The 12,719-nt window shown below is 37.1% G+C and overlaps 1 protein-coding gene across 4 annotated transcripts in view; it reads left to right on the top strand.

The window, feature by feature from the left end:
- Positions 1–12,719, top strand: part of PTPRC (protein tyrosine phosphatase receptor type C) — a 118,589-nt gene that overhangs the window by 86,190 nt on the left and 19,680 nt on the right. For all 4 annotated transcript variants that reach the window (XM_037825094.1, XM_037825093.1, XM_037825092.1 and 1 more), the window contains 5 exons: positions 1,657–1,765; positions 2,987–3,021; positions 6,686–6,795; positions 7,381–7,471; positions 7,559–7,635. In XM_037825094.1, the coding sequence (XP_037681022.1) occupies positions 1,657–1,765; positions 2,987–3,021; positions 6,686–6,795; positions 7,381–7,471; positions 7,559–7,635 (422 nt within the window). The remainder of the gene's footprint in view (positions 1–1,656; positions 1,766–2,986; positions 3,022–6,685; positions 6,796–7,380; positions 7,472–7,558; positions 7,636–12,719) is intronic.

Here is a 12,719-nt window from a genome sequence, read left to right as displayed (position 1 = left end):
TGACTTCCTGTTTGTCATCTCTACTTGCAAATGTCTAATAATTATTTTAAACCCTCGAGTCAAAAACTGAGCTCCTATTTACCCCTGAAACCTGCTCCATCCACAGTCTTCCTTTTTCAACTAATTGCAACTCCGTTTGACCATTTTCCCCAATTTCAGAACCACCATCCTGGTCTGAAACCCAGTCATCTCTTGCCTGGGTTACAGCATTAATCTCCTAACAAGCCTCCTTGCTTCTCCCCTCACCCTCCTTGAGTGTCTTCTCAATACATAGACAAGAATACTTGTAGAGCATAATTCAAATTATATTACCCCCCTACTGAAAACTGTACAGGGGCTAACCATTTCACTGCAAGTACCAACCAAAATGCCCTTTAAATGGCTTAGATGACTTCAGATCTTCTGACCCTTCCTGCTCCCACTCATTTCACTCCAGCCATGCTGGAGTACTCGCTGTTCCTTCAACATGCCAGGCATGCTCCTGCCCTCAGGATCTTGCCCTAACTTTACCCTCTGCCTAGAACAAATATTCCCCAGGTATCTGCCTGGCTAACTCTCTCACCTTCTTAATGAGGCTTCTCAGACGCCCTGCATGGTGCTGTGATTTGGTAAAACCCATTTTATTTTCACAGCGTTTGTTGTCTTCTAATCTGTTTTATCATATGCTTATGATGTTTCTTGTTCATTGTCTGTCTTCCTTAACTAGAAGATAATTCCATGTGGAAAGGGCTCTGTCTGTTTTGTTCACTGAGCAAAGTACTCACAGCAGTGCTTGCCACACAGTGGGACTCATTTATTTTTTGAGTGAATATTTAGTACTAACCATGTGCCAGACTCTGCTAAGTGATTTCTGCAAATCAACTCATTTAACCTCCTTTTAGGAATGAGGGAACTGAGACACAAAGATAAGTATTCTGGCTAAGTCTCCAATTGGGAGGTGTAGAGCTGGGATTTGAACCTAAGCAGTTTGGCTCTGGTGCTGAGGTCCTTAAGTGGTACATTATTGGTTGAGCTCTCACGATATAAGAAAGGTGTGACTGACTAGTAGAGTATAAGGTATATTTAAACACATCTTCTTTTTCTGCCCTTTCTCTCAGGAAAGGTTGAACCTTAGTGAAACTTTAAGTCAGGGTAAATCCTAACTGTAGAATGAAACATCTGTGTCCCTTGGTTAATTAATTTTACACCTCATTGAGCAGGTAAGAGGTTTTATCTTTGTGGGGCAGAGGCCTTTCTGATCCCTTTAGAGGCAACCCACTTCTGCATATAAAGATAAACTATATGAATTTCTCTGAGAATTACAATAACTCAATTACCAATTTGCTCCCTTCAAAATGGAGTGATTGAAAGAAAGAATTAAATTTAAATGATATTATTTGAGAAAGCAACATTATTTAATGAAAGGAAATAGATTTGCCCTATATCTAAACTACTCTTTTAAATATAAAATGTTTTAATATGTTCAACACAGTATATGCAAACTTCGCAAAATCAGAAATTTGTGTATTTGGTCATATTCTACAATTTTTATTTTTCCAAAAACCTCAAAATAGATAAAAATATTAAAATGCAAGTACTATAAAGGTGATTATTCAAAGTACCTACCAAAATATTTGACATAATAAGCTCTCTTAATGTTTTGTTTTTAATTTATAGATAATACTAAAGCACTGATTATATTTCTGGCATTTCTGATTATTATGACATCAATAGCCCTGCTTGTTGTTCTCTATAAAATCTATGATCTTCATAAGAAGAGATCCAGGTAAGAGTTGATTTCCAAATTAAAAAAAGAGTGTTAATAGTATTAGTGATGGAAGCCCATATCCGTGAGGCAGGGATGGAACAAATTAAGTAACAAAGATGAATTCAGAGAAGACAGTGTCAAGTGTAGTTCATGATTGAATTTTTGATCAAAGACTTTTAGTATGGTTTTATTGGTCTATATTAAATATTAACATTTTCTACATTCACTAATAATATTAGACTTTAAAAAATAACCAGTGAAAACAGTGTGTCCTTTTTCTGAAGATTAGGTCAGAGGGTGTTTTAGTTTGCTAATGCTGCAGAATGCAAAACACCAGAGATGGATAGGCTTTTATAAAATGGGGGTTTATTTCACTACACAGTTACAGTCTTAAGGCCACAAAACGTCCAAGGTAACACATCAGTAATCGGGTACCTTCACTGGAGATGGCCAATGGCGTCCAGAAAACCTCTGTTAGCTGGGAAGGCACATGGCTGGCATCTGCTCCAAAGTTCTGGTTTCAAAATGGCTTTCTCCCGGGACGTTCCTTTCTAGCAAGCTTGCTTCTCTTCAAAACATCACTCCCAGCTGCACTCCCTCTTCTCTCTTTGAGTCAGCTCATTTATATAGCTCCACCAATCAAGGCCCACCCCGAATGGGTGGGGCCACGCCTCCATGGGAACATCTTATCAAAATTATCTCCCACAGCTGGGTGGGGCACACTCCAAGCAAATCTAACCAACACCAAAACTTCTGCCCCACACAAGACTACAAAGATAATGGCATTTGGGGGGCACAATACACTCAAACTGGCACAGAGGGATATAGCAATTACAAAAAGCAAAAGAAAGGGAGAAATATCTGGGGAAGTATATGTACTTCTTTGGCCAGGAACAACTCCATTTATGAAAAACAGGAAGTTTAGAATAAAATAGTTTAGTCACTTACCTGAGTTTAGCAGATAACCCTTGGTTATTTTTTTTTTCTTTTTCGTGCTTTCTTTGCTCCCCTCTTTTCTTTCCCTCCTATTCCCACCTCTCCCCTCCCCTGCGCTCCCCAGCCCTCCCCTTCCTTTCTCTCTCCTCTCCTGTCTCCTCTCATTTCTTTCTCCCCCTTCTCCTTATTTCTCCCTTCTTCCCTTCCCTCCTTCCTTTGAGACACTCATTAAATATAAATTGAATGCCAACTGAATTCTATGTTTCTTAAGAATATAGAAATGTATGTTTCTTATTTTCACAGTGATTTAGATGAACAGCAGGAACTTGTTGAAAGGGGTAAGTTTGCATATTTTTTTGCTGATGAATATTCCCTATCCCCTGCATTTGAATCCATTCATTTAAAATAAAAACCCAGTGTTTTTTATTTAACCCAGACTCTGTTGATAGAAATGATGAAGCTTAAATTCATTTATTTTTTTATTCAATCAGCAAACATCTATCAAGTGCCTAGTGTATGCCAAGTATTGTGCCAGGCAATGAGAATTACCACAGAGATAGGCCACAGACTCTGTCCTTGGAGAGTTTAGAATCTAATCAAGGAAGACAGCAATATTGACAAATATTACAGTAATATGAGCAATGTCACTGTTGTTTAGTGTGGATTGTTCTATAGAAAGAAAGAAGGTGGAAAACTGCCTGTGGGAGGAGTTGGAGTATTTTAGGATGGTGGGGAAATAGTAGACTGGCAAATGTGGGGTGAATGCATGGAAAGTCACACATAAGATAAAGGTGGCAAGTATCCTCAAGTCACTGCTAGGGGAGATGGTGGCTACTCCCATAAAAAGCACTATGGATAGGACAAAGAACAACTGTTAGACTTAGGAGAGGAAAACAAATTCCTTTCACATTCTCTTTTTTGTTATAAAAAACTTTTATATTATTCCACTAAAAGGGGATGGACTTAAAGAAATTGAAACCATGTTTACGACAAAGAAAATTATACGTTTCTCATACTCCAGCAGGAAGCATTTCAGAACACCTCCACGTTGCTTTAATTTGTCTGTGAAGGGTTTCCCACCAGCAATTGCAAATAGCACACTTCTACTTTCAAGAGCTTTAGGGCTGGCTATTTGGAACTGCTATATATGCCAACTCATCTCTGAACGGACTTTGCGTGGCTCCATTTCCGTCAAAATATAGAGGATCTTATTGACGAATCCCAGATTTAAACGCAAAATATTGTTTTGCAGCTCTCTTGCATGTAGCGAGAACATCAAATTTAGCTACATCACTTTGCTGCTTAAAATTTTTATTGGCTCCCTATTTGCTGTGATATACATTGCAGACTCCTTATAATAACATGAATGTGACTTGATTCTAGCCATTCTCAATAACTTGCTGTTTCCCAGGTATTCCACACACTTTTTCAGCCCTGAGGTTTTGCAATTATGTTCCATTTCTAACTTCTCTCACTTAAATTTCCTAACTCACGTGCCTCTGAAATCAGGTTAAAGGACCCCCTTTTCAATTTCCATAGCACACGTGCTTACCCCTTTCATAACAGCATAGTGCATAGTCATTGACTGTTTACATGACTATTTTCTACTTCTCTGTAAAGCTACTTGAGAGCAGGGATAGTATAGCCTGTTATAGGTGCTCATTGGACATAGAAATGAGTGATAAATGAATGGATGTTGAATAGTTATTGTGACCCTCCTTTGCTCCTTTCCTTTCACCTGACTGGCCTTAAATATGAGCAAAGCAGGTGATAGCAGGTGCACCAACATTTCAGTGGTACAAGGAGAGAACACTGTCCTCCAACCCATTTACTAAGTTGCCCTTGTGTTTTTATTTTGTACCTCTCCCATATTATTTTAGTCTTTACAAAGTGGAACACATCTCGCTCCCGCTATATTCCACACACATAAGATTTCAATACTAGCATATAGTAGTAGGCCATCAGGCATTTGATGAATGAATGATTCCTGAAATTTTAACATTTGTTGCTTGATTCAAATTATTGACTAATCATTCATCATTCATTCATGTCTTCTCAGTATAATTTGCTTCCTCTGCATTCCCCTGCATAGCTCATTCCTTCACTTTATTAGGTCTCAGCAGATATCACCCTGTTATAGCATCCTTCTCCCAACAGTCTTTTTGAAATGGCATTCCCTACTCCATTACTTTCTGTCTCCTTAACACGCTTTATTTTCCTTTGCAGAACATGTTACTGGCTCACTTTGTATTATACTTTTATTCATTTGTTTATTGACTGTCTTCCCCTAACCAGAATATAAGCTTTCTGAGAGCAGTGATGTTTTTCTTCCTCAATCACTGTTTTATTCCCAGTACCTAGGAGAGCTTTGGAATGCCATAAATATTGATGAATAAACAAATGAATGCGATAAAGAATCCTGAGGACTGGGTTGGATAGGGTAAGGGAAGAATGACAACCCTAAGGGCAATGGCTACCTGAGGAGATAACGAGAATCCATTTCAAGGAGTCAAGGCTGACTGGACAATATCAAAGACACATTTTATCTCAGGGTTGTTACTGATTGTCCCTTGGAAATCATTAGAATTTATCCATAGGACCCCAAATGTGTCCCCAAATTTAGAATGTATACCCAGGTCCCAACATTCCAAAGAAACAACTGCAGGTGTTCTGTTAGATGGTTCTGATTGGATAGGAAGTTTCCACTGGAGTAATAGGAGGGCTGGGTACAAATATGACCAGCAGTAGGTGAAATAGTAGGAGAATCACATTTTTACATGTGTGAGTGCTTAAATTTTCTCAACTTAAAACTGGTGTTTTCCAGGATTCATATACAAATATAGCTCTTGTTAATTAATATGCATTTTTTACTCTTTAGTAATTTATATCACAACCATGTTTAGCTTATGATGTGTTTCATACTTTGGAGGCATAACAAAGGAATACAGCTTGTTTCACAGTCGAGTGTTAGCAGATGATCAAATTAAGCTGAGTCATGGTTATGAGGGTGTTAATCATATTCCCTTATTTCATCTGAATATTTAAAAGGAAAATATAAAAAAAGAAAATATCACATTATAAATAAATAAGTATGGTAATTCTTATGAAAAGTATATCATCAAGCAAAGAATTGTGCAAGTCACTACAATAGTGATGTTTTGTCTGGAGCCTGAAAAGGGGGTACCTGTTCCCAAGGCAGAAAAAGGGAAGGACATCCTAGGGAGAAGGAATGCTACATACAGAGGTTGCGGACATGAAGTCGTGTGATTCATTTGGAGGCTATTTATGTTTAAGGTGTAAAGAAAGAGAATATGGAAATAGTGTGGGTAAGATAGGCTGGGAGAAATTATGAAAGGACTGGTATATCATGTTAAGCATTTAAACTTCAGCCTTTTTGCAGCAGAGTGCCACACCAGTGTGATTTTTTTTTTTTTTTTTAACTAGTAGAATTACATGATGATATTTGTATTTCAGGAGATTGATTTATGCAATTTGGAAGTTAGATCAGTATGGGGAGAGACTGGAGGGAGGGAAGTTAGGAAGATACAGCTACATGGATGATGAGGAGTGTTTGAACTGGTTAAGGGATGGAAAGTACCTGGTAACCTACTGGATATAGGTCAAGAAGAAGAGAACTTGGAGTTTCAACCTTTAACAACTTCGTGAATGGGGATTCTGTTTACTGAGATTTGAAATGGTACATTGGGAGAAATGAATTTCATTTTTTGCGTCTTAAATTTGGGGTACGTATAGAATAACTGTGTAGAAAGTACAGGAGTCAGTCAGAAAGATGAATTTAAGCCCAGAAGAGGCTGAGGGAGGTGCCGTAGAAGTCATTGGCTTATAGGTGAGTGTTTACATGTGCATGAGATTTCCCAGGTGGAATCTGTGTTGGACGGAAAGAAGGTTAATGATTGAATCCACGAGATAAATTTAATAAAATCTGCATGAACGTTTTAAAGATAGACATAACATTGGTCCTGAATCTTTATATGTTTAAAGATGATGAAAAACAACTGATGAATGTGGAGCCAATCCATGCTGACAATTTGTTGGAAACTTATAAGAGAAAGATTGCTGATGAAGGAAGACTTTTTCTGGCTGAATTTCAGGTGTGTGCTGCTCTTGATATAGGATGAAAAACCCTACTCAATTACGAAGATAATTCCGTTTTAAATGTATTTAGATAACTGTTTGCCTTTATAATTTAATTCACAATACAGCAAAATAGTCAAGGCAGACATTATTATCATCATTTTACAGACCAGAAAAGAGATTCATAGAGGTTGACAAGCTCATAATCACAGAGCAAGTAAATATTTTAATATAATAATTATTGTATATTTTATCAATTAGAAAGATGTATCATGAAATGCATTTTGAGCATGTACTTTAGACAATCATCCAAGTATGTGTTTTTAAATATCTTTTAAAATGGCACTGCAAAATAATTCTAAATTCACTCTCAATCATGTATTTTGTTCTCAAAGTACTCCATCATTAATTTTTAAGAGGAAAAAGTGGGTGTTTTTGCATAATTCCTAATAATTTTAAGTTCAATTAGTGTAAGTAACTTGTTTACCAGTATACAGGAAATATGCTATGGGATGTCTCATTTGCTCTAAATGATAACTGGCAAGAGGAAAGTTATTTTTTCCTGAATCTGCTGTGACCCAAAGGATCTTTGTGTCTTTCAGAGCATTCCACGGGTGTTTAGCAAGTTTTCTATCAAGGATGCTCGAAAGTCTTTTAACCAGAATAAAAATCGTTATGTTGACATCCTTCCTTGTAAGTACTCATTGAGAACTGAATTATCATATTCTTAGCTTACTTGATTATTCATTATTTCACTTTTTTTTTCTTTTCATTAAACAGATGATTACAACCGTGTTGAACTCTCTGAGATAAATGGAGATGCAGGGTCAAACTATATAAATGCCAGCTACATTGATGTGAGTAAAAATGCCTTACAGCCAAATTACTTTTATATTGTCATTATTATATCATTGATAATTTTCAATGTATCTATTTCCTTGTATCTATTTTTTTTATGTATTCAACCATTCAGTTCCTTCTTTGTCTTGACTAAACTTTTGAAATATTATTAGAAATATAATTAGGGAAGCCCACAACATTGCTTACATAAACAACAAAATCACTGATGGTTGTGTGAATAGTTATTTATTATTTGCCTATTGGTACTGTGTGCAGTCTAGGACTTTCCTCTGCAGACAAAATGATAATAATAGTTAACATATGCTGGTGCTTATTATGTGATGGATATTGGACAAGATGATTTGTGCATGTATTAATCATAAGAGCTCCACAATTGCCCTGGCCGTGTGCACTATACTTATTGTATAGGTGAGGACCGGGAGAATCCAGATAGTGAGTTACCCCTTGCCCAGTTACAATAATCGGTAAGGGTTTGAGTTGAGATTCAAACCCACATCTTTCTGATTCCAAAGCTTTTGCGTTTCAATTATGTAACACTGCATTTCAGCCATGATGCTCTTCTTAACACAGATTATCTGTTCATTTTATTTATCCTTAAATGTGACTGTAAAATATACATGGTTATTTTAGCAAAAATATTTTAGAACATAATTTATTATTAAATTGATTTCTTAAATAAGTAATACATCACATGATGTAAGGCATGCTAAATAGTATAAAAGTACATAGACTGGGAAAAAAACTCTCTTATGTAATTCCCCATTATGCAGTGCCCCTACTTAACTGAAGAGTTAATCTCTATATTGGCTTCTTGTTTATCCAGCCAAGGCTATCCGTCAACAAGAAAATACCAACATTTGTTACTCTCCCCACTTATACAAAAATGGTAACATAATATTCACACTCTTCTGTACCATACTTTAAAAAATTCATCTAAAATATATTATCTTGGATGTATATAATATCACTATATAGGGCGGGGCTTGGCAAACTTTTTCTCTAAAGGGCTGGATAGCAAATATTTTTGCCTTTACAAGACATACAGTTTTCTGTCACAACTACTCAATTCTGCATTGAGCAGCCAGGCTTTCATAGACAATATATAATGTGGCAGTGTTTAAAAAAAAGCTTTATTTACAAAATCAGACAATGCTAGATTTGGCCAACAGGCAGAAGTTTCTTGGCCCCAGGCATGGGACATTTACACATCTTTCTTTTATATTTTTATAGTAATTCATGGCTGGTTTAGTTTCCTAGGCTGCTCAAGCAAATCCCTTGAAATGGGTAAAACAATGGGAACTCATTACCTCACAGTTTTGAGGCCAGGAAAATGTCCAAATCAAGGCATCATCAAAGTGTTGCTTCTCTCCAAAGACCGTGGCATTCTGGGGCTGGCTGCCAGTGATCATTGCTACTTGGGGCCTCTGACACACGGCAATGCACATGGTGGCCTCTCCTGGCCTATCCATTCTCTTCCAGGTTCCATTGATATTCAGCTTCTTGCTTCCTGTGGCTTTCTCTCTCTCTCTCTGTTTGAATTTTATTCTGCTTATAAAGGATTCCAGTAATAAGATTAAGGCCTGTCCTGATTGGGTCTGGCCACATCTTAACTGAAGTTACCTCATCAAAGTGTCCTACTTACAATCCAGGAATGGATTAAATTTAAGAATACAGCTTCAAACCACCATACTCCACATTCTGGACCCCAAAAAGACATATTCTTTTTACACACAAAATACTTTCATTCCATCACAACATCCCAAAAGCCTTAAGTTAGTTCAGAAACAATACTAAGATCAAAGTCTCATCAAAATCTGTTATGTGTGGTCTGTTCTAGGGCACAATTTCTTTCTGTATACGGACCTCTGAAATCTAGAAAACAAGTTATCGACTTCCAATATACAGCAGCAGTATAGAAATAGGACAAATATTTCCATTCCAGAAGGGAGAAATTGGAAGGAAAGCAGAGGTCACAGGCCCCAAACAATTCAGAAACCCAACGGGGCAAATTCTATTAGCTTTCAAAGTCTGAAAGTCATCTATAGATCCATGTTTTATCTTCAAGTCTTGATGGAGTGGCAACCCCATCCCTTCTAAGTGTTGTGCACTGGCCATGCTTTCCCCAAACTCTGGGATGAAGACATCCTCTCTCTGCATTGGGATTGTGGCCAGGCTCTCCACAAACCCCAGGCACAGCCTCCAGCCTCTCTGAGCACTGGCGTGGCAGCACTCTCCCTGAACAACTGGGTGGAAGGCCCACCCCTTCAAATGCAGGTGGGAACAGCTCTTTCCATGCATGTGGGTGGGCCTGCTCTTTTGGCATGAGGAAATGTCTTTGGTCCAGACCTCAGCTTCCATGGTTCTGTCCTTGAAGCCATTCTTCCTTCAATTTGTCACTTCTCTGTCCCTTTTAATCCAGCCTGGCAGTGGTTCTGCTCATAAAAATCTCACAAAAATTTGTTGGTTTTGCATGTTGTTCACAGGGTCCAGATCATCAGATAATAGAGCCTTCCATGCATCTTTCTCGCATAACTGAATTTCCAATCTTGACTTTCCCTGAAATGGCTGACTGGATCCATATTTAGTTAAACCCTCACATGGAGCAGTATTCTCTGGGGACTCGTTTTGTGGCAGCTCAGACTTTTCCAAGCCATCAATTTCTGGTTTCTTTGTGCCCAGGAGTTAAGTTCTCAGCTTATCTCTTTCTTCCTGAATTTTACTAAAAGCTGCAAGGAGAAACTACGCTGCACTTTCCACACTTAGCTTGGAAATCTCCTCAGCTCAATATCCAAGTTCATCACTTTCAAGTTCTGCCTTTGATCTGACATCAAAACTCAATTTTGCCAAGTTTCAAATAAGGATTGTCTTTCCTCCAGTTTCCTCCAGTTTGCAATATTATATTCATCATTTTCTTCTAAGGCCTTATCGGAAGTACCTTTAGCATCCATATTTCTGCCGACAGTTTCTTGAAAGCAATCAAGGCTTTTCTATCGGGCACCTCCCAATTCTTCCAGCCTCTACCCATTATCCAATTCCAAAGCTGTTTCCACATTTTTGGTATTTTCATAGCAGTACTCTCCCTCTCCTGGTACCACAATCTGTTTTACTTTCCTAGGCTGTTGAAGCAAGTGCCATGAAATTGATTGGGCAAAAAAATGGGGATCTATTAGATCATGATTTTGAGGCCAGGAAAATGTCCAAAAATCAAAGCATCATCAAAGTGATGCTTTTGCTTTAAAAGACTGTAGTCTTCTGAGGCTGGCTGCCAGAGTTCTTTAGTCCTTAGCTCCTCTGTCCCATGGCAATGCACGGGGCAGTCTCTCCTGCTCTCTCTCCCTTTTCTCTGTGTTCCGTTGATGTTCAGCTTCTTGCTTCCTGTGGCTTTCTCTATATATATATATGAATTTTGTTTCACTTATTAAGGCTCCAGTAATAGGGCTAAGACCCATTCTGATTGGGCTGGGCCACACTTTAATTGAAGTAACTTCGTCAACGTGTCCTACATATTTCAAAGGGTTCACACCCACAGGAATGGATTATATTTAAGGACATGTTTTTCTGGGGTATGCGCAGCTTCAAATCATCACAATGGCATAGCTGCATTATGATTTATCTAATCAGTTCCCATATTAATGAACATTACATGTGGTTTCCAGTTTTTTTATTATTGCCAATAATAGTCCTGACATATTATTTCACAGTGTATTTCAGTATATCTGTGGGATAAATTCTTAAAACAGGGTTTGCTGTGTTTAAAGCTATATGCATTTGTAACTTTAAGATATTTCCAAATGGCGCTCTTCAGGTGTTGGGTTAATTTATGTATAATGTATAAGCATGCTTATTTCCAACAGCCTTGACAAAGAGTGTGCTATCAGACTTGTTATTGACAACCAAATAGTTGACAAAATACATGCCATGCTACCAAATATACTGGTTTATAAGATAATTCCCAAATTTTTCTTCAAGAAAAAGCAACTGAAATTGAGATTTTTTGGGGGGTGGTGGTGGTGGTGCATACTTGTTTATATAAACTTTTAGCAGAGTCAATAAATTGGTCAAATTTCAAATGATAATATTTTATTCATTAATTTAAACAGCTTGTGTAAAATTATAGAATAATTTCTCTCAACAGGTATTTTCTACTTGCATCACTCATGAAATATGTATCTTCAACATCTGTATCTTAATAGGTTTCTTTTTTAAGACATCTAATAATTTTTCAGAAAAAATTTCTTATAGTCAATGATGACTATTATAGTAATAAAACTTATTTTCTATTTATCAACTGTCAGTTCCCATTTTAAGTGCTTTACATGCATTAATTCAATTATGTATCACAAAAACCCTATCAGGTATTCCCCATTTTGTTAATAGGAACACAGTTGGGATTTTTTCCTAAGTATTCTTCCTCTAGAGCCTGTATTCTAACCTAGCCCAATACAAAGACTCCAATATACTCTGTGTGATATTTAACACTTTCTGTATCTTTGTTTAATGCTTTCTCTGGAAATTTATCACCAGCAACAAACATTTCTTCCCATATGATATGTACAATGTAGTTTCTTTCTTACCATAGCTCTTTTTAAAGGGATTCTCAAAAGGACTGTTTCAATGACACCCAACACTTGCAAAGTAAGGCCATAATAGTTCCAGAAATAATAACTATTATTTTGTTATAATCTTGTCCTCTATTTTAAATAATTCTTTTAGGTTACCTCTATCATTTATCAATTTTAGTTTATTATTTCTTTCCAAAATAGTAATTTCTTCTTCAAAGTAAAGTAATTGAGAGCAAACATGGTAATGTGAGATGAGAGAAAACTTAAGAGGATTTAGATAATGTCTGGGGGGAATTATTTTACTATTCAAGCATTTTTTGGTAATTATGGTGTTGGGTGACACTTACGCTTCTCCAACTAATCTGGGAGCTCCATGAAAGTATGAGTCCCAGGCCTTTAGAAAGGTACATGACATATTGTAAAAGCTCAATAAATACCTGTCGAATAAATACATAAATTAATGTATGAGTGACCCTGAGTCATGAGAGAGAAGTTTCAGTAAGTTACTCATAAATTCT

The sequence above is a fragment of the Choloepus didactylus genome, chromosome 2 (assembly GCF_015220235.1).
Source record: "Choloepus didactylus isolate mChoDid1 chromosome 2, mChoDid1.pri, whole genome shotgun sequence".
Taxonomy (NCBI): Eukaryota; Metazoa; Chordata; class Mammalia; order Pilosa; family Megalonychidae; genus Choloepus; species Choloepus didactylus.
Note: the sequence above shows the minus strand (reverse complement) of the source record. Positions and strands in the feature narration are given on the sequence as shown.